At 35.6% G+C, this 26381-nt stretch overlaps 1 protein-coding gene across 3 annotated transcripts; it reads right to left on the bottom strand.

Moving 5' to 3' along the window:
• Positions 1-1508: 1508 nt before the first annotated feature.
• Positions 1509-26373, bottom strand: LOC128238196 (polypeptide N-acetylgalactosaminyltransferase 5-like). Of its 3 annotated transcripts, XM_052953841.1 has the most exons (12): positions 26266-26373; positions 23270-23900; positions 21028-21181; positions 13902-14068; positions 11022-11186; positions 6997-7222; positions 6198-6501; positions 4998-5126; positions 4224-4328; positions 3012-3089; positions 2378-2428; positions 1509-1782 (listed from the first exon to the last, which is right to left on the bottom strand). In XM_052953841.1, the coding sequence occupies exons 2-12, from the start codon at positions 23790-23792 to the stop codon at positions 1636-1638; spliced, it is 2049 nt and encodes a 682-aa protein (XP_052809801.1). In that variant the 5' UTR covers positions 23793-23900; positions 26266-26373; the 3' UTR covers positions 1509-1635. The 3 variants fall into 3 exon arrangements, with proteins under 3 accessions (XP_052809801.1, XP_052809811.1, XP_052809791.1); XM_052953851.1 differs by lacking the exons at positions 6997-7222; positions 26266-26373 and adding an exon at positions 9446-9665 and having other exon boundaries at positions 23270-24010; XM_052953831.1 differs by lacking the exon at positions 26266-26373 and having other exon boundaries at positions 23270-24010.
• Positions 26374-26381: the final 8 nt, after the last annotated feature.

Genomic DNA, 26381 nt, shown 5'->3' with positions numbered 1-26381 from the left:
TCGCATTTCCATACGCAATTAGTTTCACTAAGTACAAAAGAGTTCCAGAAACCTCGTTTCCGCAAAACACCCTACGCTCGGGTCGGAATGAACCTATCTTACACTTTCGGCCATGGTAGATACTAATATTCTAGCATGGTTGAATTATTGGGTCTACTTTTCTCCCACCTCAGATAAGTAGATCCAATGATTTAACAATGCTAGAAATTCTTATTCTCGGTAAACCTCGTTTCCGCAAAACACCCTACGCTCGGGTCGGATTGAACCTATCTAACACCCTCGGTCATGGAAGATACTTATAATCTGAGGTGGGAGAAATTTTCCTCCTGATCTGGACGGAAATGCAGGCGGAAGTCAAGAAAAACCTTTCGTAAGTATATTTGCAGTTGTCAACGTATTGAAATATACCAACAATGCATTAATCGTCTTTCGTTACTCTGTTTCTTGTTCTAAATTTCGGGAAGATTTTAAGTAACTCTCATAGAAATATTAGGAACGTTATTGATCTATATACATGTTTATATAAATGATTATCTAACTGTACTGACAAAGATGCATTACCGTTTTAACAGTTAAATTAAATATTATTTATTTATTATTGATCTTTTTTAATTTACATTGTATTTCGATCTGTTTGTTATCAAGCAAATCTCTTTCAGGGTAATATCGCAAATTTTATGCAAAATAAAATGAAATAAAAAAATCATTAACCTTTTTTAATAAGGTTTATAACTCTTAAAGATGCACTCTTACTCCCAAATAAGATTTACCAAAATTAATGGTATTGTCTTAATATTCCAAAACGGATGAATAAATGTCAAAAACAGTGGTTCTAAAAAAGGATATCGAGTTAAATTTGAATGAAATGAGCACAAAACACAGTATTTCTACCTTATGGCACCAAAGTTAACCACAGTAAATCTTAGCATTTACAAATCATTTGATTTTTTTTTCGCTTTCTGCCTATTAAATTCATGGTTACAAATTTGTTATCAGTAGTTAATATTTTCCATAAATGCATTATTTGGTGAGTAGTTCAAGGCTTATCAGTCAAAAATTATGTTTGTTATACATGTGTATGTATTGATTTTGAATAAGAGTTTCACTTTAAAAACGTTAGCATTCATCTCTCAAACGATATTTCCCAAGTCGGAATCTGGCTATGGTAAACTGTGTTTGCGAGAGGTTCGCAAAATGTAATAACGGGTTTTGATGCCTTATTTGTTTTCCCGTCTTCCGCATGGTAGGACATTGGAATATATCGATCATGTCTACATAAATATTGTCATTGCATGAGTATTTTCTTACGCGCTTCACCGATCGCTTCAAAGCATTAATACCACAGGAAGGCATGCACAAATACGATTCAATTCTTACAACGGCTGTATGCAAACTGAAAAGTGCACGCTTTGTTTGATTTATGAAATGTATGGCGAGAAAAAAAAACGGTTCAATGCTTACTACATGATAATGTGATACTGTATGTGGTGAAGTCAATACTACATTAGTGAATGTTATATTTAATTTATGAATTGTATGGCAATAAATATACAAACAACAACTATTTGTGTTGGTACACGGAATTTAATTCATTTTCAAATACTTAGTAAACTAAAAATATGTCATAATTCATTTCTACGCCCGTCCCGGTAGGTCCGGCTTTTTGCGCTGCATTTTCCACTTTTGTCGACTGCTAGCAACACACGGCGCCATGTTTACACTTTGGGCGTCCCATGACATCTCGAGACACTTGTCGTACGCAGGATTGTAGATAGTGTCGTCCTGAAATAAGACACAGGTACCCATGTACACCCCGAAAATTAAATTGACGTGGGTCTTTGGAATATACATGAGTGTGGGTATACCACGTGATAAATTACGTGATAAATGATACGTCGGAAGGCAACATTTTGCTTCGAATCATGACTTAAAACAAAGATAATTTTACATCACCATTGTAAATTAAACACTAGACAGGTTATGCTGTTTAAGGAGCCCCGACTTTAAACACAGATAACTTTAAAATTTATTCACCATTGTATATGAAACACAGCGCAGTTTCTCAAACACTGTCAAAAAAGTATTTTGGGAACGGGTTTGTCAAAGCGTTTGAGAAAACTAGCCACCTAGTCCAACTCCGGTAATGTAGTTTTCTCAAACGCTTTGACAAACCCGTTTCCGAAATACTTTTTCGTAAAGTATCCATTAAGCATGTTTGTTATTTTGTCATCCCCTTGTACATAGGGATGGATAGGTATCACTCTTTAGTTGAATATGGCGATACGTAATGGTATTCAAACGACGGACCGAATGGAATAATTTGAATGGAAAATTAACTGACAAAATTCAAGAAATGAAAACATGATGAATAAATTACCTCCCTGTACAGGAAAAGCTGATGTCCCTTCTGACTATGACATTGGATAACCTGTAGAAAAATATATATTATTAGGGAGATATAGATAATCGCATTCCCCCAGTTTTAAGCAATGACTAACATATATACTTGTAAATCACAACAGTAATTAAAGGTGCTCTCCCATGTTTCCAGGAAATTTCGTGTTTCAATTCATATAATTATAAAAGTTTCACAAATATAATAATACGGTTCTGTATTAGAATTCTGATATTGTAGATGTACGGAACCTCAGAATGACATTTCGTTTACAATAAGCAAATGATTGGACAAGATAATTTGTTGAAATATAACTCGAATTTAAATCACAATCTTCCTTTAAATATACAACATCATTACTGTTTTAATTAATCTCTAAAATAGGCAAATATTTGTCGAACTTTGCTTTGAGTTACAATATCTCAATAATATTATAAGCGTCATTATAGCAACATTCTTATTTCTTTCATTTTTTTTTTGTGAAAATTGCAATATTGCTAAATTTATCACAAAACATCCACGCCTACATGTGTCCAGATATAATTTAAAATATTACGATTCCAAAGCCCTGGATATATGACCTCTCATTTCACAAGTGATGAATAAAACACTACACCTTTAGCAATGTGCCGTCAGTAGCGTCCCAGCAACTCTCGTCACGCCTGATTTCATCCTCCTTGCTTATCAACCAAAACTGCAAAAGTGAATAGTGTTGATTTAGAATTCAATATATTTAAAGTTATAATATTACTACTACAACTACTACTACGACTACAACTACTACTACTCCAACTCAACTATTACTACTTCTACTGCTGCTGCTGATACTACTGCTATTGCTACTACTTCTGCAATTGCTTCTGCTGCTGCTTCTGCTAATACTTCTGCTGCTACTGCTGATACTGCTGCTACTATTACTTCTACTGCCGCTACTACTACTAATAGTAGTACTACTACTACTGCTACTGTTGCTGCTGCTGCTTCTACTACTACTACTTCGACGACGACGACCACCACAACCACCAACACCACCACAACCAACACCATAAACGACAACAATTTTGTTATAATACCAGCAATGCTTACTACAGTATCAATTGTAGTAGCTGAATACTTATTATGGTCTTGTTTACAACAAACGTATGTAAAATAAGTACACAATACATTTGTAATTAGATTACCGCGTTGTGCTGCGCTGTGCATTGACACCGAGAAAAATCATACGGGGAGCCGAATGCATAAAAATTATGCAAAATATATATAAATGCTATACAGACGTAGTACTAATATTTTTTTTTATGTTTAATTGAAAAACAAATATATATCCATACTGCAATAAGTACAAAATCACGATACCTGGTTCCCGCCTTGTCCGTGGCACCATAATGCAATAAGTACAAAATCAATATACCTGGTTCCCGTCCTGTCCGTGGCCCTATAATGCTTACCTGGTTCCCGCCCTAACCGTGGCACCATAATGCAATAAGTACTAAATCACGATACCTGGTTCCCGCCCTGTTCATGGCCCCATAATGCAATATGTACTAAATCACGATACCTGGTTCCCGCACTGCCCGTGTCCCATAATGCAATAAGTACTAAATCACGATACCTGGTTCCCGCCCTGCCCGTGTCCCATAATGCAATAAGTACTAAATCACGATGCCTGGTTCCCGCCCTGCCCGTGTCCCATAATGCAATAAGTACTAAATCACGATACCTGGTTCCCGCCCTGGACGTGTCCCATAATGCAATAAGTACTAAATCACGATACCTGGTTCCCGCCCTGCCCGTGTCCCATAATGCAATAAGTACTTAATCACGATACCTGGTTTCCGCCCTGTCCGTGGCACGGGTACATGGATATTTTCCCTGCGGCGTTACCCGGCTCCGTGGGCGCGTCCACACACATTGAGCGATCGTAGTTGCGAATCTAAAACAAAATTTGCACAGTCCGATTGATAGCAGGTTACATGGCCGGATACATGAATAATGCTACATCAACATTCAGACAAATATGAAACGGACTTATTGACATTAAAAAAACAACATAGTTTAAGTATACAATCACTATGAAACGGTATCTTTCAAACGAATTCACAGTTCTATAACAAGGCATTCGAGCTGCGTCCGTTGAAAATATGTTTTGTTTTACACGCGAATTACGCCATCTAATGACGTCATAATTGCATTGACAATCGTCGCTGCGATGTTATATAGTAATATTATCAGTCATATCGAATTAAACAGCTTTGAAATTCTACTAATCAATTGAGATAGTAAACTGAATGTTTTAGGAATGACTGACAGAAAATTATTTATAAACACCGCAAAATCATCCTTCGTTGCATTTCATAATTTATAAAACACCCCTTTTGATATTAGATATTCTTTACATGTAGAGATATTACTGTAAAAATAAATAATTTCATGTTGTAAAACACACGAATGTTTTTCATTTAATTCTGAGCGATTCGTCAATTATTTGTATGGCATTTGATGCAAAAATGTAAAAACAATGAAATATGTTCAAGACACCAGCTTGATGGATACTGCTCACTTAAATGTATTGATTCGATATGGAGAATATGTCCTTATATACCTCTCCAGATGCTACGGCTTCCCCAGGTATGAACAGTTCAGGGTAAATGTTGTTCAGATACCATTTAAAGCTCTTACACTGAAGCTTTTCCCGCAATGCTTTGCGATCACTCACATCACCGTACTCCCCCTGTTAAAGAGTAAGCAACGCTATGTTGTAATTGTACTTTCCAATTACCAGTGAACATCTGCGGCCACTCGCCAACTCGCTGCGTTGTATTTATACATTGAAGTGACACTCTTATTCAAAATCAATACATACACATGTATAACAAACATTTTTTTTAATGATAAACCTTTAATTACTTACTTAATAATGCATTTATGGAAAATTTTAATTACTGATAACAATCCGTTCATGATTAAGAATCAGACACATTATGTTACGCGATCGTTTAAAAACATACCGTCGCTGTCTTGGTATCGCCGATAGAAATATTTAAAGCTGCACTCTCACAGATATACCGATTTTACATCTTTTTTATTGTTTGTATTGGAAAGAGCAAATTTTTGCCTAAATATCTGCAAACCAATGATAAAAGATTGCTAAAGAAATAACAGATCGCAGACTTTCATATTTCCGTTCAAAAAATAATGTTTTATGGCTAGAAGTGTTACTAATGGTTTAAGAAAAATGCATAAAAACATCAATTTTTAAACATAAATATGAAAGGTTGCGATCTGATTTTTTAACCGCAGTCTTATATATCACTGGTTTCCATACATTTTCCCATAAATTGGCTTGTTCCACAACAACTATAAACAAGGTTGTCAAAACGTTCAATCTGTGTGAGTGCAGCTTTTAAATAGATATTCTGGAATAACCTCTTCAAATTTATGCTTGATTGTGAATAAAATATATGCTCTTTTTGCAATTAAACAACACTTAAAAGCCATTTTTATTCTAACAAGCCAGTGGATGTCATTTGACATCAAACAAATATCAATATTATCAGCATTTTTTGTCTCACGTACCAAACCCTGCTTGGTAAATTCCGAAACAAGTTGGCCTGATTGGTAGTATTTCTCAGAGATGTCAAACGGTAAGAATTTTGTTTACTATGATTATCATGAAATCCGAAATATGAATTTGTTTAACCAAATCAGGTCAACTGGATCATTTCGAGCGGGTCGGTCGGGAGATTGCTAACACATAAACAAATAAATTAAGAAGATATAAAAAAAATCTCAGTTTTCATACCAGGTCTCCCCCGATCCTTTGGTAGAAATATTCCTTGAACTCATCCAGCCAAACCTCTGCCAGCCGCACCAAGTTTCTCTTCAGCACATTCCTCTTCGAGTCCCACTTGTATGGACTTCTTTTCCGGAACACGTGACCAACATGTGAGCAGGGGATCGTCTCAAGCGTACCCCCGCACATCCACGTTTTGAATGAGAGCTCAAGGTTTTCCCCACCCCAAATGTCGAATCCACTGTCGTATGTTCCAAGCTTTGTGAAAAACTTACTACTGATGGCAAATAACCCACCTGCCATTGTCGGAGTTCTACAAAAAAGTCGATACAAACATTTATGTTTCAAAATGGGAGGCTGGCGAGTCCTTTTTTAACAAACGTTATTTCTATTGACAAGATTATATTCTGTTGTTCTTGTAAAAATGCAAACTTTTTATTGTAATATCATTAAACTGTCATTTGGTATATATATTCAATCAAGCTCAAGTATTTTGTCAATACATGGCATTTTCAGATGCTTTAAACAACAACAACAACAACAACAACAACTTTACATGAATATGTGAAAATCAAAACCCCAAAGCACCAATAATATACCAATAATAAAGATAACCTAGAACACACATAAAGAAAACAAACAAATAATAGATTGAAGGAATATATTGTTATAAGTTTGGCTAATATATTATGTCTAATTAACTAGGTCAATGCATAAAAAGTGGAATTCATGTTTCATTTTTTATTTATATATGCAAGATACATAATTTCACCAGCAACAGCCAGCCTCATCGATAACCGTTACTTACCGTACAGGTACATAAGTTTTATAGCCAATTCTTTTCAGCTCCAGTTCTGGGACCTGATGCCAGTTGAACAATAACCCCCAATCAAAACCACCGACAAACATGTCCTTAGCATCTTGGTTTTGTCTATACCCGTATGAAAACGTATCCTGATCAATAACGTCGATAGCCGGAACTAGAACGTTTGTTTCATTTTCGTTGATACGCGCAAGCAGAGGTGGAAGCCAACCTAAAGATACAATGTCCAAATAATAGGACAATCTACAAAGCAAGGATTATACGCAAGACTCTTACACCAACCCGAATCAATAGATAACCCAAGACTCGAATGCAATCCAAAGAGTTAATGTATGCAAAATCAGACGAAGTTCATCTAATAAATAACCCAGATTCCTGGATAAAAAATTTTCTTGCGAGATATCTATCTGTACATTGGATATTAAAATTTCTTGCAAGATATCTATCTGTACATTGGATAATAAAATTTCTTGCGAGATATCTATCTGTACATTGGATAATGAAATTTCTTGCGAGATATCTATCTGTACATTGGATATTAAAATTTCTTGCGAGATATCTATCTGTACATGGGATATTAAAATTTCTTGCGAGATATCTATCTGTACATTGGATAATAAAATTTCTTGCGAGATATCTATCTGTACATTGGATAATAACATTTCTTGCGAGATATCTATCTGTACATTGGATAATAAAATTTCTTGCGAGATATCTATCTGTACATTGGATAATAACATTTCTTGCGAGATATCTATCTGTACATTGGATAATAAAATTTCTTGCGAGATATCTATCTGTACATTGGATAATAACATTTCTTGCGAGATATCTATCTGTACATTGGATAATAACATTTCTTGCGAGATATCTATCTGTACATTGGATATTAAAATTTCTTGCGAGATATCTATCTGTACATTGGATATTAAAATTTCTTGCGAGATATCTGTTCATTGGATAATAAAGTCACTTGCGAAATTTCTGTACATTGGTTAATAGATTTTCTTATGAGATAGCTGTAAATTGGATAAAAAAATGTCTTGCGAGATTTCTGATTATTGGATAACAAAATGTCTTGCGAGATTTCTGTTTATTGGATAACAAAATGTCTTGCGAGATTTCTGTTTATAGGATAATTCTTTTATTGCGGATTTATCCTCCTTGCAACCGTAAAACCTTGCAAACAGTGCCAAATGAATCGCACACAAGAACGCGTCAATTTATATTCATTTTATTTTATAGTGTATGTAAACTAACTTATGGCATTTCAATCTGAATACATATTTTTAAACAAAAAAATAGCTGAACGAAATGAATCATGTTAAAAGCCATGGTTTAGAGAAACTATTTGACGTCATCATTGCACAAAATTACTACAGAGCATTACTTCAGTAAACGCTGGTTATTCGAAAATCCATTAATTCATTTTCTTTATATTTTTATACAAATTGTACATTTAAGGTATGCAAGAAATAAATAAATAATGTGTTCCCATTACAGATCGAAAATATTGACCCTCGTGGACGCCTCGTTATAACCAACCTGACTTCCTGCCTAGATAATGGCTTCCATTCGTGTACTCAGACTGGATTTTTCGATCCAGCCCGGAAGCATATGCTCTATTATTATTCTAAGATTAAAAATAAAGCAGAGCACGTAACAGGATTAGATGTTATAGTTAGATGACATGAAGTAAAATCTTAATGATTAATATTGGGCAGAGCGGAGCGAACGAACCCGTCTTAAGCTTTAAGTTTTTAATTCAGGTCATCTAATTGACTTATAATCTAACAAGATGACACAGTATCAAAGCGAAATACAACGCAGGGATTGTGTATCGGTTGAATGACTGTAGACGGACCTGTTAGTTGAAATTCTTAATGATTAAGCCTGGAACTGATTTGCCTATCTGCAATTTCATTGGCTGGAAATGTAGGTTATGTCTTTTAAAGACGTTTGTAACAAACGATCATAATTATTGGTGCAATGATTTTCTGCTGTTAATATAAATTATTCCATACACCAGAGAAACTGCCAGCAATGTGATAAATATGTGATACATTCTGAATTTCTGTCGTTAAAGCTGTATAAATACAATGCAAAACTACAGGAACAAAATCCATTAGTTATCAATTCAAATATAAACCCTGGTTCAACACATGGTATGTTTCACATGCTGAGTAACTTTATCCCGATAGTATATATTAAATTAACGTTGTATCTATGGCAAGCAATAACAATTGAATAAAATAGAGATCTATGTAAAATAATACAAATAATACTATGTGTTTGTATACATATTTATCTAAGACAGGTATATATTTGAAGAAATAGATTAGAAAAAAACAACAACAAATAAACCAACAAAAATATGATAGCATTATATCCTGCCCATCATAGCTAGAGACAACAGCCCACTAGTCTAGGCTACCTAAATGGCAAATGGTATTTGTAATTTCGTCGCTTATGCTCCCTCTCTGGCACGACTGCCCAATCAAAAAGTAGCCCTGATAGCCTGAACACGCCCGCCTGTATGTCCTTGGCCTTAGCTCGAGCAATGGTAAACGTGTCCGTGTCGATCGTCTCAATAACAGGGACAACAACTGTTGATTCGTTCAGGTAGATCTGGTACAGCATCGGTTCTAGCCACCCTTTTTAGCAAGCAGTGTATGCGAGATGAGGGTCTCATAATTGTGTAATCTTATTAACCTGGTAAGTCGTCTTTTGTGGTCGACATAAGGATATACACGAATTAATATAATCAATATTTGAAGGAGCTCGGTCACAAATTATCTATCTGCCTATCATAATCTTTCATAGCAATGAAATTAATTGCCCCGAAACACATGGAACAATCATTTATGCACCAGTCAATTGTTACCCCCCCCCCCCCCCCCGGGGATAGCCGGGAAAATGGGCCGTGTTTTTACCTTCCAGGTGGCCCCGCAGTGCCGGGTGAATGCGGTGGTTTTGTTTATGCGCCAAGTATAGCGAGGAATGGGCCTTACCTAGGGTCCCTAGGGTGCAGGGGCAATTGGCGGGGGTTTTACCAGCAGTTCGTCCACGCAGGACGGGGATTTTGCCCGGGCTTGACTGGACAGAAAGTCAAAGTCCCTGCTTTTCCCCGGTGGGGGGGGGGGGCGTTGTTACAACTGAATGGTACATAAACAAACCGTACAACATGTATAGCAGAGGTTAGTCATACTATGGAGCTATGAGTTTGGTATGTGGTCACCAAACCGGACAAGTGGGTTTTCTCCGGGATCTCCGGTTTCCCCCACAACACAAGACCACTCTCTCGCGTAAAATCGTGCCAACGAAAGTGATTAATACAATGTTGTAATAACTTGTTTCACAATCGTTGTAAAATAAATATGTTTAAACTAAACTATGGAGCTAAATGAGTATTTTTTTATTCTCGATGTTTTAATTCTGGTATATCATATATTCAGTTATTGGGTATATGCAGCGGAGAACGGATATACATGTACATAGCCATAGAAGGTTTTCGAATTTAACGTTTATCTATCGATCCCCCAGCATAAAGAGTTTATTTTCACAAAATATGTTGTATTTTATGTAATACACTTTTTGCAAAACTTTTATTGATGCACAGGCGTACGAATGTTAAATTGTATAAAAAAACTACTTCATAGATAACATTTAGTAAAATATATATTTTTAGAAAGTGAAACAAATAAAGCTTTTTCAAATTATTAATGTGACGTCTTTTCCTGTAAACCGTCATTTTGTATGTAAAGTCCAAATAGGTAAAAAAGCTTTTCTAGTAAGTATTTTGAAAATGGCCGAAACTTAAATGAATGCTAATTTAATAATTTATTCCAAATTGTTAAGTTTTAAATCCAAATTGTTAAGTTTTCAATCACGTGTATACTAATTAACTAGTATATTTAGCATATGAAATGCAAAACTACCTGTAATTCATTGGCAACGTTATGAATAAATAGCACATAACCTAGACAAAAAATGCAATTCGATCAAATTACCTTCCGTAGCTTCACAGTGCGAATCAAGGAAAATGGCCACCTCTGCTGTGCACTTGTCGAAGCCCATGAGCCGAGCCCTGATAAGCCCGGACCTCTCAGTTGCCCGTACCAAGGTCACTTTGTCCAGCTTGTCGATGTACTCCTGGAGTGGATCCTTCAGGTGATCTAACAAATACATAGGTTTCTTGTAAGGTATCTAAACACACTGTTTAATTGTCTAATATAGCATGATAACTCATTTGCATATTTCCCTTTATTTTATGTGACGTCAACCGGTCAATAGTTTTTGATAGCCGCCCGGAAACAGCAAAAAAATCAAAAGACGTGGCCAACAATGAAGAGAAAACAACGTTACAGAAAATGTCACGCCACCTCTTTTAAAACAAAATGGCCTTCCATGTGGGAACTTTGTGAACGGTTAGTAAATGTAAGATAATTTATTTTTAATGAACATGGCATGTTTATATCTTGATATCAGTTGGCAATACCAGTGTGTGAATACCACGTGATAAATTACGTCATAAATGCTACGTTGGAAGGCAATATTTTGCTTTATTTGAAGACTTTAGACAAAGATAACGTTACTATTCATTCACCATATCAAATGAAACATGGTGCTGTCTACGCCTCTTACGGAGCCCCGCCTTCGGTCTTTTACCAGTGTTTGATTGAAAGTTTAGTTTCTAAAAACACTTCGACAAACCTTTTCACAATACGGCCGCCTGATGTAGCACTGTCAAACATATTTTGGAAACAGGTTTGTCGAAGTGTTTGAGGAAACTAATCACCTTATCAAAACCCGGTAATAAAACGTAGGCGGGGCTCTTAAAGCGGCATAGACTGCCCGAAGAAAAGTTATCTTTGTTTAAAGTCATCATTCGAAGCAAAATGCTGCCTTTTGACGTAGCATTTATGACGTAATTTTTCACGTGGTATACACGACATGTAAACTCGCGTATATTTACTTTTAAAATGAACATTTATAGTCATGTTTAATGTAAAGTGAAAAAAGAAGTTAATAATTATAAAATATGTAAAATCAACAACAACACTAAACAATATTTTTATGTATCTACAAATATCACACGTATATATATATATATATATATATATATATATATATATATATATATATATATATATATATACATACGTCATATTATACGTAACTAGGCTAGCAGTTTTTAAAGCCTTTGAATTTTTAAACAATGGAATGCTGTATCACAACATACAGTCGAACCCCGTTCGCTCGAACTCGCTTGGCTCTAATTCCTCGTTGGCTTAAACTGAATGTTAAGGACCGATTACTGTATATAGAACGTAAGCATTCACGCTTGGCTCGAATTTTTCGAGGCTCGAGGTATTTTCGCCGGTCCCTGGGAGTTCGAGCCAACGGGATTCGATTGTATCTGGAAAATACAAGTTCAGCTGGTTGGCATGAGAAGCTTGGTATGACATCACCAATTACACACGGCATTGCTGGCCATTATTAGTTTACGGACTAAGCGGTCGGACTGAGGATGCTACATATGCTATATGTTACATGCTTCCCTTCTGTCTTTTTACACACCCTAGGGAGGCAACATATTGCTTCGAATGACGAGATAAACTAAACAATGATAATTTTCTTCTTCTTCACCGTTTCAAATGAAGCAAACGGCAGTCTTTGAAGCTTAAGGAGTTCCGCCTTTGTTTAATTACCGGAGTATGATAAGGGTATAAGTGCTCCGTCATGGAGCGGTTTAAATTTGTGGAATAAATTGTCGAAGTGTAAGAAACTAAACTCTCAATAAAACTCTGATCAAAGATTGAAGGCGGAGCTTGGTAAGCGGCGTAGACTGCGCTTTGTTTCATTTCAAATGGTGAAGAAATAGTAAAATAATTTAGTGTTAAAAAGTGTTTATTTGAAGCAAAACATTGCCTTCCGACGAAGCATTTTATCACACGGCATACTGTTATACCAATCCTCAGTCCGACTTTGCGATTGCTTTATTTATTTAATAAAACTTCAATGACAGGCTCAGTTGCATTGTTCCTGAAAAGGTTTAAATATTATTCAAAGCCGATGGTTAAACATTTAACGTTTATAACGCTAGAGAGAAAAAAGGCGATGGGAAAACTTATACCACCTCCGCCTTATTTGGAAGTTAAAGATTAGAACGTCTATCCGACACCAGAACATAGAATTATATTGGCTATAAATAATGAGCAGGAATTGCAGTGCCTGTTTCGATAGCAGTCTGATAGGTGTCTCTTTAACTTTGAGGTAGGTCTCGACATGTTTTGAACTAATGTAATCATCTTTTCATGTTCATAAACTTATAAGTGACAAGAATGTGTTCACGTTAATTCACAATTATATATGTTATGGTCATGTGTAATTAATCTTGGAAATCTAGTTTATATACTATGAAATATAAACTTAAGGGTCAATCCAAATAGCCACGTAAGCTTTAAGATAAACTCTATGTTTTTTTAATAATTATAACTGATCGCAGTGAACTGTGCGTCTAACCTTTTGACAGCATCTAAATCCTATGGATTAACGAGAACAGGATAAGCTGAATGAATATGCTAAAATCGTGATACAATAAACACAAGATATTTCAATGGTAAAGCAGAAATTTAAAGTGAAGCAAAAATGGTAAAATGTAAATGAGAATTTATATCTTTCAATTAAATACTGAAACCAAAAAAATATGGGATTAATGTATCTAAATATAATTGCTCCGCGAGATATAAGATGAAAAGGCTAGGAGATAAACTCAAGCAAAACTTGGATACAATGTGTAGTATAAAACATGGGCTATACCAAGGCCTTGAAGGATTTTCTAGCTCTACGCCGAAACCAGGCTATGAGGTAGCTTGTCTACTACCAACCAAAGTCAGAAAAGTCGTCCACAACAATTATCTCTTTTAAAAGGTTTGGCTCGGATCGGTCGATAACGCTGTGAATGGTTCGTAAAAGAACACTCCAAGCCTCGTTGTGAAAAATGATTATGACGCATGTACACGGGAGGTTTTCGCCGTAATCTATCGTCTTGCAACTGAAAAGGAAGAGAGGTACGTACTAAAGTAGATTGTAAAACGCGACATGTGCGTGTTTGCACGAACTGCTTTTCAAGTACTTCGTGTTCAGGAATCGAATCCGCAAAAAAAATATAGTTCTCTAAAGGCTCCATTCACACTTATTTTAAAATTGATGACTTGGGTGCCCAAATTTGGAATCATTAGAAAGGTATTTGCCTGCTGACTACTTATGTGTAAAATAGATGACCGAATGTTCATCATACAAAGAGTTATTACAGTTTGTATAATAAAAATACTCTTTATTTAAAATTGACACTCTTATTCAAAATCAATACATACACATGTATTACAAACACTATTTTTAAAAATTAAACTCAGTATCCTTTATAAGAACTGTTATTTTCGACATTTATTTATCCTTTTTGGCATATTAAAACAATTGTATTAATTGTGGTAAATCTTTTTGGGGAGTAAGAGTACATATTTTAGCTGAAATCGGACAAAAATGACATCTTGCAATTAATGAAGGCAAAACAAACATATTTGTTATATAATGTTTGGTACGACTTTAACAGTTCCATTTTTGCACCCAAAACCCTTTTAAATAATAAGATCATAATATTGGGTATAACAGCCATCCAAAAGTCACACATTTGTGGGCCGGATACCTTTGGTAAATCGTTGATAAATTAACTTATTTGTTATATAATGTTTGGTACAACTTTAACTTTTCCATTTCTGCAAACAAAACCCTTTCAAACAATGAAACATAATATTGGGTATTACAGTATTCCAAAAGTCATACATGCGTGGTGTAACAATTTTACAACAATACAATGAAAAACTCAGGGACATTATATGTTGGGGTACCGCTTTCTGAATGCTCATCAAAACCACACGGGAGGTTACTGGGGGTTAAACCAGTTAAGTCGATTTAAAGTAGTGACGTTTAACAAGTCTTAAAAGGCTTAAAAAGAGTTTGAATATAAATTATCTTTACACATGGATATTCACAGCATGTTAAGATAAACGAAATCCAAAGCTTTTTGCGATTATCATATCATTTAAGGCCCTCGTTTATTTTTATACAGATGTAGTTTCAATAATAAATTAACGCATCTAATTGCCGAAACTACTCCATGTACACATTCTTAACCAATTCCAAAATGAAATGGTAATGCCGAACGAAGGTACATGTACACACATTTTGCACATGAGGAATAGAAGCCACAAGTAAAAAAGTGGATAATTTATCCACATGTTATTTTTTAGCTAGTTTGAACATTAAGGTAATTATTGGATGAATATTGACCAGTTAAAAACATTTTGGCTAACTTTGACTGAACCAAAACACCCCAGTTTTATACAGTTGGTTGCAGCATTGTTTTTACTTGATACCTATCCGTTACTTAAAAATACATGTTCTGTTCTGTTCTGTTCTTATTGTTACTTACATGTTCTGTTCTGTTATTATTGTTACTTACATGTTCTGTTCTTATTGTTACTTATATGTTCTGTTCTGTTCTTTTTTTACTTACATGTTTAGAAAAATAGCCGTTTTAATTTGTGAAAAAAAAACACGATATGATTCACTAAATTTTGAAAAGCAAGATTTTAAAAGCAATCAGATGTTTGTTCTACATGTACACAGTGCTAGAAATATTATAATATAAGTTTCATACAATTATACACGTACAGGGAGCTGAGTGATCAATTGACTACAGTGCATTAATAAAATAAAGGGGTTGGTGGGGGGAAATGATGTAAATGTACTCAATATCAAGTGTGTAAAAACGTACTGTTTTGGGCCTAATTCATGCTCCATTCCGGGTCGATAAATTACTGGAAGCGGAAAATACTGTAAAGGCTGCTATGGTATTACGCTGTTTTAACGTTATTTTTCACTTAAACAAATTTGTTACACAGAATTAATGCGATTTTACTGGGAGGTAAACATTTGTGAAGAATTCGCACGATTTCCTTACAACATGTGACGAGGTCGTATGTGTGAAAAAATCGGTTCAAGAACGCTGTTTATCTGTAATAATGAACAGTGTAATTAAACTTATTAAAGATGCACACTTACTCGCAAATAAGAATTACCACAATTAATAATATTGTTTTAATATTCCAAAAGGGATGAATAAATGTCGAAAACAATGGTTCTTATGAATGATACCAAGTTTGATTTAAAGGAAATGAACAAAGAACGCGGTATTACTACTTTGTGAGACTATAGTAGACCACAGTGAATCTTTAAGCATTCACTAATCATTTAATATTTTTGCTTTTTCTGCTATTAAATACACGGTTACAATCTTGTTACCAGTAATTAATATTTTCCATAAATGCATTATTTAGTAAGTAGTTACAGGATAATCAGTCAAAATTGATGTTTGTTATACATGCAAATGTATTGATTTTGAATAAGAGTGTAACTTTAAGGAAAAGGTCATGTGAAAAATTTACTATGACGTGCACATGATTGTTGAATAACTGTCAACACATTTTCTCCAAAGCAATGATTGTAAAATACAGCTTTTAAATGTCTTTGGAAATAACCTGAGTTGAATCATACAAGCATGTGAGGAATTCGTACTGAACTTGTTAAAGCTCTTATATATAGGTAAAACGTAAGTCCTGGTGTTGCGTGTGTTTTATCATTCTCTGCAAATTGCATTTTGTTTTGAATCACTTCGATACGACTAAAATATACTGTGAATACAACGTCATGCTCGGGTTTGAACATATGTTGCTTAAGTAATTAAATCTGCCATGTGCCACTTCATAACGAAGGCCAGTGCTCGTCATCAATATAGCAGCCTCAACAAACAAAGATGTAAAACCAATAGCGGTTACGTTTGTTTTGCTGCAAAATTGAAGTGAATTCCGAATATGAATCATAACCAATGATCGTAATCTTTACCTCCATTACAGATATACAATATATAAAACTGCAAGGACAATTCAAGATGATAACAACTTATCGAAGATTCAGCATAAATGCACAAGGTTAAGTCATAATTGACATTGAATCATATACATTTAACGTTCACACTAAATACTCAAAAAACAGACAGACTTCACATGATTTACATATCTTTACTAATCAATATAAAGATTCATAAGAATACCGAAATGAGAATGCACTGGTTTAAACCACTTTATTAGTACTCAACCACACAGCCTAACATTTATTTCATTAGTTTTATATCATATATATATATTTTTTTCTTATGTTTATGCTTTATGAACGCAGTGGGGCGCGCGAGCAAATTCCATGAAGCGCGCTAAGGGTTTTTGATCATTTGCTCGCTTGTCCTACAGCATAAACGCAAGAAAAATGCGATTTATACTCATATTGACATTTTAAATAAGTATTCATTATAATTAAAAATGAGCATTTTCTTCTGCAATTGAGTATTTATTCTGAAATAAATGTAACCGACTACATACCTTTGTTTAAAAGCATAGCTGATTTTTGTAACGTCGTATATCATTGGTTAAACGACGTAGCGCTTATCCGGTCGGGGCGTTATTTAAGGAATGAATTTCGGGGTTGATGTCATTATCGGGGTATGAACGCAATTGGGCTGGTTTAAGTGTGTGGAGTCCGAAGGATAATGACATCAACCACGCAATTCATTCCTTATATTTACACCAATAGTTCATTATTTTATTCAAGAACCGTTAAAAAAATACATTTCATTTTGGATTACCGTTTAGTAATACTTTCTTACCCATTCTGTAAATAGGACGACTCGACTGTTACCGGAGACATTTTTTTTCAAATGACGTCACAATAACGCGGGAAAAGATCAACCACTTGAAATCACTTTTAAACGTAAAATTGAAAAAAAAGCTTTTGACAACAAAACGTTTAAAATATAATAACTTAGAACTTTCTAAAATGTTGATTTATATTTTACGGGACCTGCTGACACAATACAAACAATAACAAGATCAATAGTTTTCATGTATATTGTTATGCGATGAATTGCGATCCGAGTTACAATTCACAAGGTCCATTCACCTTCGGGGGCTGACTGAACGGTCCTTATAATACCATATGGCCCGAAGTTATACCGAACACTTGTCATTACAATTCAATATTTTTAAAGCGATTTAAATGTGTTTTATTGAACAAAGCTAATAATTTCTACTTGCGACAAGTTTTCGCCGTTGTGAAAATAGCGAGCCGCACTTACCAATTGTATTGTCAGCGGTCCATATTACATTTTTGGCGAGGTCCGGACCGGCCAAAAATATAATATGGACCGCTGACGTCATTAAACTAGAGTTTCATAAAAATACAGTGACATACGGACCGATCGAGTTTATATATACAAAAAAGGGACAAATTTATGTGAGGTATAATATATTATCAATATTGTACAGTAGTATATATTTTGTAATATATTTCCTTCTCTATTGTAGTTTGTGACATGGTACGCATAAGGAAGATTATTAGTGCCTTAACTTGTGATTGAGTTAGTTTTCATTATGTGCGTATTTATGAATTACTGATATATGTATATGATGATAAGCTATATATGCTTAATTCAAAATAAATTATTTATGTTAATGTTTATGTTATATTGAAATAATCAATGACGTCGTAACTCCTTGCGTGTTATACAATATAAATGTCCAGATTCGCCTATACAAAAGTTCTTGTCGAAAGTAAATATAAAACAATGAAAAATAAGCCATGTCGGAGCGAGTTGTGTCTGTCGTGTACATGTGTACACTCCACCCAAGGTCCATGAAAACCCTCTCAGGAGTTTAGGAGCGGACATAAAATCGATGACTCGAAATTATGCCCTTAAACTGTGACATAATTTTCTGCCAGCGCGCCTTTGGTATTGCTTTGAATTCGGCATGTCGTGTGAATGTATAGAACAAATGACCCGCGTTCTATGAAAATCCTTACATGGGTTAAGGAGATACGGGCGGTCAGGACATATATGTCTCGAAAATATTTCATGAAAATCCGTCAAGTGGTTTAGGAAATATGGAGCGTAAACAAAATTGAGACATACGGACGTATGGCGGACATTCGCACTAAAACCACATGTCTTCCTCTGCACAGAATCGTGGAGAGCGGCAAAATAACATCACTTATACTATAACAATTTTGGCGACGTTTAATGCTAACGAGGGATGCAATTTAACAGAAAATGTGATGGAAGTTTGCCTTTCACGTATTGATTCCACTCCTTGTGAAAATCCAAAATGTAAGATGTGCTCATGACCACAGTTATCTGCCCCCGTTGACCTGGCTCATGACCACAGTTATCTGCCCCCGTTGACCTGGCTCATGACCACAGTTATCTGCCCCCGTTGACCTGGCTCATGACCACAGTTATCTGCCCCCGTTGACCTGGCTCATGACCACAGTTATCTGCCCCCGTTGACCTGGCTCATGACCACAGTTATCTGCCCCAGTTGACCTGGCGGATGACCATAGTTATCTGCCCCCGTTGACCTGGCTCATGACCACAGTTATCTGCCCCCGTTGACCTGGCCCATCACAGTTATCTGCTCCAGTTGACCTGGCGGATGACCACAGTTACCTGCCCCCGTTGACCTGGCTCATGACCACAGTTATCTGCCCCCGTTGACCTGGCTCATGACCACAGTTATCTGCCCCCGTTGACCTGGCTCATGACCACAGTTATCTGCCCCCGTTTACCTGGCTCATGACCACAGTTATCTGCCCCCGTTGACCTGGCTCATGACCATAGTTATCTGCCCCCGTTGACCTGGCTCATGACCACAGTTATCTGCCCCCGTTGACCTGGCTCATGACCATAGTTATCTGCCCCCGTTGACCTGGCTCATGACCACAGTTATCTGCCCCCGTTGACCTGGCTCATGACCACAGTTATCTGCCCCCGTTGACCTGGTTCATGACCACAGTTATCTGCCCCCGTTGACCTGGCTCATGACCACAGTTATCTGCCCACGTTGACCTGGCTCATGACCACAGTTATCTGCCCCCGTTGACCTGGCTCATGACCACAGTTATCTGCCCCCGTTGACCTGGCGGATGACAACAGTTATCTGCCCCAGTTGACCTGTCTCATGACCACAGTTATCTGACCCCTATGACCTGGCTCATGACCACAGTTATCTGCCCCCGTTGACCTGGCCCATCACAGTTATCTGCCCCCGTTTACCTGGCCCATCACAGTTATCTGCCCCCGTTGACCTGGTGCATGACAACAGTTATCTGCCCCAATTGACCTAGCTCATGACCACAGTTATCCGCCCCCGTTAACCTGGCTCATGATCACAGTTATCTTCCCCCGTTGATCAGGCTCATGACCACAGTTTACTTCCCCCGTTGACCTTGCTCATGACCCCAGTTAGCTGCCCCCGTTCACAATATCTGCCCCCGTTGACCGGATTTTAATACAGAAAAAAGAGTGCTCGTGTTCATGTATCAATATATTATTAAAGTTGAGTGAAAGATAAGAAATGGGTAGTCCCTTTGGATAGAGCTTAGCATAATTTGACACTGTATTGCAAGAAAGATAGTTTTCAGAGTAAAAATTGGAAAAAAGCATTGCCTGTGGAACTGTGAAAACTGGTTGTTTGTAGACTTATTCCGTCTTGACCACAGGATCGTGTATTTCTACTCAATTTTGTGAGACACCTCATTAATCTTATGTTTTCTTGTGATTAAATTTGTGTCTTGGATTGTCCTACAGCAGCCAGTTACTTATTTTTCATTTGGGGTGTTTTAAAGTGATAAGCCACGTTAGTGTCTATATGAAACACATAGTTATAAAACTATGGTGTACGCCATGTTTCCTTGCCTTAAGTATCTTCTTGTAACCGGGTACACAATTTTACAAATAAAAACTATTTTGATAATGACTGACCAAACATTAAAAAACTTGACCTTATTAAGCTAACTCCAACACTTATATTATGCCATAAATTATGTTATTGGCTAAATGTTACCCACGCTTCATCTCGAATATCCGGAAGTGCCCTATGGAGGGATATCATATCACTGGCGTATCGGTTGAAGGCGTTGTCCAGCCATCCCTTGTCGAAGTCCGCTAGCTGCTCCTTGGTCAGTTTTTCTTTGTCAATATACACGGGTTTGCCCATCTCACCTGAAAATATTCCAGTGAGTTTGGAAGATAAAATATATATGATATATCTAGGACTTATTGCAAGACGTTTAGTTTCCTTTTCATGTAAGGATCTTAGTCGTAACTTCAATCATCTTAAATATGTTTGAACGTTTAAATGGGCGCCCACATGTTGTTTTATTTTTCTCATATTTATGTGTGTTATTCTGATACTGGTTTCAGTTCACTTCACAAAATAAGTCAATAGGTAGCAAAGCATGTGATACTTAAATAATAATAATGACTATGATCAGCACAGATCAAAGTTGAAACGGGCCTTTGTTGTAAACAAACAAGACACTGTATTACACACAAAAACACTCTTACAGACAACAGTGTCTGTATACTACGTGTTAAATTGCGTAATAAATGCTACGTCGGAAGGCAACATTTTGCTTCGAATGAAGACTTTTAACATAGATAACTTCACTATGTCTTCACCATTTTAAATGAAGCATAGCGCATAGTCTTCATTTTCAGCAAAATGTTGCCTCCCGACGTAGCATATATGACGCAATTTATCACGTGGCATTCACACACTGGATACACTCACATTCAGAATTAAAAGTAACAATAAATTTCGCGGCAGAATATGACTGAAATAAACATGTTTGTTCAAATAGATATTGGTTTAATGTTGAAAAATTGGTTTTATATCGATTAATTAAAAAGTGCAACTCAGTCGTTTAAATCTACTTTCGGTTTTACATTTAACCCGATTGATTTTGTCGAACAGCTGTGTGCAACAGCAACTATCGTGTGACACACTGCTCAGCTATAACTCTAGCGTCGATTGTTCTTCGTTATCCATACAAACATTTTATGACCTGTCCTTTGTATGCTACTTTCGGAGCTACATTTTGTGTACATAAGACTTTCTTTATTTTACTAACCATATAGGGGTTTGTAAAAATCATGTGATCACTAAGCACGCATATTTCTTATAAAAGATGCACTCTTAACTCCCAAATAAGATTTTCCACAATTAATACAATTGTTTTAAACTTTTAATATACAAAAAGTATGAATGAATTAAAACAAACAATGGTTCATATGATGGATACCGAGTTTAATTTGAATGAAAGATAGTTCTACCTCATGAGACGATAAAAGATCACAATTAATCTTTTAGCACTCACCAACCATTTAATAGTTTTGTGTTTTTTCAGCTATTAAATGCGTGTAATTTTACACTTTTGTAATCAGTAATTGCTATTCTCAATAAATGCAATATTTAGTTATTAGTAAAAGGTTTATCACTCAAAATGTATGTTTGTTATATATGTGTTTGTAATGATTTGGAATAAGAGTGTCACTTAAAAGCTGCACTCTCACAGATTGAACGTTTTGACAACTTTTTTTTAATTTTTTGTCTTGGAGCTAGCCATTTTTTTTGCGAAAATACATGGAAACCAGTTATATAAAACTACTTACAAAAATAGATCACATATTTTTATATTAAAGTTCAAAAAATGATGTTTTACGCATTTTTCGGTTTAAGCCATAAAACATTAATTTTCGATCGGAAATATGAAAATCTATGATCTGATTTTTTGTCAGAAATCTTATATCATTGGTTTGCAGATATTTATGCATAAATCTGCTCTTTCCAAGACAAAAAAAGTTGTAAAATGGTATATCTGTGAGAGTGCAGCTTTAAATATAAAGCATAATTCCGATTTAGACTACCTTTAATAATGCGATGGAATCAATGGGTTAAAAATACTATTACTGTGCTTTGTGACTCAATGGTAAAATATTCCTTTTCACTTATGTTTTAATTGTGGTATTTTTATATATCAAGTTCATTGCACACGTACTATTACCACAATTTATCTTTGATTATGCCTAAACCTTAAATATCTGGAAATAAAAAACAAAATATGGTCGAAACGAAGGAGACACGATAACCAAAACGACTGATGTCAGAAAATAATATTAGATAATAAAAGGAACGAAATTGTTTTCCTTGTGACCATGTTCTTACATATCCGCGACGATACTATTTGAGAAGGAGTTGAACAGTAGAACTAATGAATTAATAACACATATAGACAGAGGATCACTTACCTGGGGCATCGAGGGGTCTGTCCTTGTCAGCTCGATTCACTGGAGCTCCTATCTGTGCCACATTAGCCTCATTAGCAACTTTATCGGGTTCGTTTGGCTGACGTTTGTCAGGAACGTCTTTGGCAGCGTTTTGATTTTCTTCAATTGGATTTTGTTCAATAGGTTTAAGTACCGTTTGTTTTTCTACAGAATTTTCGTTTGCTTTTTGAACATTGATATTTATTGCACTTACCCTTTTACGAGATTCTATATTATTGTCAATTTTGGCATTTCTATGTACCATTTTGTCTTGCTTTTCATTAACGTTATTCACGTTCAAGTCTATTTGATTATCATTATTAATATTAACATGATCCAACGGCTTATCGTTTACACCTTTACCGGCTCGAAACATTTCATAAACTTCCTCTTTGTCTTTTAAATCCATAGTGTTTTTTAATCCTAAAAACACTGTCCCCAACCAGAAAAGTCCAACTATTACACACAATCGTATGCCGAGGCGTCGGAGCTGTCTTGGAAACATTTTTGCTGTTTACTTTGAACTTTTAAATGTTACCGAATTTTGAACAATTACCACCTCTTCAACTTCTTTATGTTTTCTGTGATTATCATCAGCATAATCCGCACCTTACTGTATAGAAAGAAAAAGGCAGTTTAATTAGTAAATTTAGTCTTTCATGTTTTTTCAACATCAAAAGAATGATATTTGTGGAGACAATGATCATGATTTATAAACGCTAACTAAATAACTTATCTTTTCATATCATTGGAGATTTAACAAAAAACTACTCTATCAATATACGAAAACAATGCATAGGGCATTACACGTCAATAGGCGGAGTAACATCCTGGAGCTTTTGTCCAGTGTTTGAATGTTTTTTTTGTTTGCTTACAGAATACGGCTGCAACATTTGGTGAGGCTTATATTCGATCAAAAATCAGTTTGTACGGCTGGTTTATTTATAATCTGTAGTAAAATACGTCTGGGAAATCCGATAAGTCATATTGCGTATTACGTAATTTAACAGTTTTAACAGTCAGTGTTTTGTCAAATAGAACACCATTACATTTTAGGGAAGAAATCGTAGATTTCGAATTCTCACCTCAAGACAGTATTTACTCTATTAATTTATGAATAACGACTGTTTGCAGTGATCCCTGGCTTGCTTAACAACGAAGATTGCGAAACATATCACAAATGCAAATCGTTAACTAATAAGCACTTAGGCAATCATTAATACAGCGGTTATTTCCTACTGTCACACCACGAATGTCATGTGGTGGTGGTGATCAAAATCACATGACGTCATTCAAAAAGTGAAACATAACGTTATTGAATGGAAATGAAACGATTATATCCTACAAACCAGTTAAAAACTATTTAAATAACGGCTGATTCAGCTTAAAGCTGCTCTCTCACAGATTGAACGTTTCGACAACCTTTTTATTGTTTGTCCTGGAACGATTATGTTTTTGCGAAAATGCATGGAAACCAGTTATATAAGACTGCTGACAAAAAATAGATATCAGATATTTATATTTCAGTTAAAAAAATATGTTTTATGCATTTTTCTTCAACCGTTAGAGACGGTTTATCCCATAAAACATTAATTTTCGAACGGAAATATGAAAATCTGCGATCTGATCTTTTGTCAACAATCTTTTATCATTGGTTTGCAGAAATTTACGCAAAAATTTGCTTTTTCCAATACAAAAAATAAAAAAAAGTTGAAAACATTGTATATCTGTGAGAGTGCAGCTTTAGATCCAGATGTGAGTTCGTCACGGGAGATTACTGTGAAGGAGTGTGGTAAGAATGATGGAGAATTTGTTCTGCATATACACATCTTACTTTCGAAATAAAGTATCTACATAACCTGCGTTTGACGTACTGTATGTTCTGTTATAACTCTTTAACGCTATAGTTTGCAGGGGCGTAGCTAGCCCTCTATTCATGGGGATTCATAATTGTGGTAGGGGGGTTCCGGGGGCATGCCCTCTCGGAAAATTTTGAAAACCATGGTGCAATCAGGTGCATTCTGGGCGTTCTGAGGTGCTTTACTTAGTACTGGAAAATGGACAGTTTGAGGATCATGTAGTCAAGTATGCATACTGCAACTGATTTTTTTGTCGTCAGAATCATGAGGATTCAGCCGCGTACTCTCGTAAAATCAACTTCGCCCCTGGTTTGCATACCTTACGATGTGTTTGTTCATAATATACTATCTTTAGAACAAGTAATTTCCAGCATAACCATATCAATAATTGGTTGTCCGGTTTGTGCAGTGGTTAGCGCACTCGCTTCCTACCATGGTGCATTCGGAGCCCCTCGGCCATTTTTATCGAAAACAACCTCAGATATATGCCGGTACATCAATAAAAGTTGTTGGTAAAATTTTGAATTATATTATTATTAAATGTAGTGTTTTAGTTTATATTTGTTGATCTAAGTTTGAATTGATTGCATGCGAAGTGTATTATTTCAAACATAATTAAGATTCCCAAGAGTTATGTCATTAAGTTTAACTTCTAATTTAAATTACTACGCGATCTATTTGCAGCGGACTTAAAAAGATCCGATTTCTGACATTGTAAACCGTCCATATACATCCGAGGTTGTTTTCGATAAAAATGGCCGAGGAGCTCCGATTGAACTAGGCGACCCAGATTCGATTTCCGGCGTGGGCGCATGTGGGTTTGGTTGTGGTCAACAAGCCGGACAAGTTGATACTCCGGTTTCCCCTATGTCACAAAAATACTATTTCGCGCAACATCGTGCCAACAAGACTGACTAAGTATAAGTTATAACTTTATTCGTTACATACATTAAATAGAGTTTAAATTGAATTAATAAATGGTGTGTTTCGAACGAGTCGTTTGAAACGTTTTTATTCTTAAATCATCTCATTAACTTACTAACTCAAGACACGGAAATCAAAACCATGGTTACTAAAGTTATATAAACGCTAAATTTCTTATATTTCAAACACACATACCTTTTCTGAGTAGCAAACGCACATCCCAAGCTCCACACTTGTAAAAGAAATAAGAAATTTGTTCCCTGCATTTATAAAATTGTATATCTTTTGACAAGACATTTTGATTGACTAGA

This window comes from Mya arenaria, chromosome 1 (genome assembly GCF_026914265.1).
Source record: "Mya arenaria isolate MELC-2E11 chromosome 1, ASM2691426v1".
Lineage (NCBI taxonomy): Eukaryota > Metazoa > Mollusca > Bivalvia > Myida > Myidae > Mya > Mya arenaria.
This window is presented reverse-complemented; position numbering and strand designations above follow the sequence as displayed.

Coding starts and splice junctions, on each gene's coding strand:
- LOC128238196 (XM_052953841.1), bottom strand. CDS start 23,792: ATGTTTCCAAGACAGCTCCGACGCCTCGGCATACGATTGTGTGTAATA. Junction 21,182..23,269: donor CAGACCCCTCGATGCCCCAG/GTAAGTGATCCT, acceptor GAATATTTTCAG/GTGAGATGGGCAAACCCGTG. Junction 2,429..3,011: donor CTGACGGCACATTGCTAAAG/GTGTAGTGTTTT, acceptor ATTTTTCTACAG/GTTATCCAATGTCATAGTCA.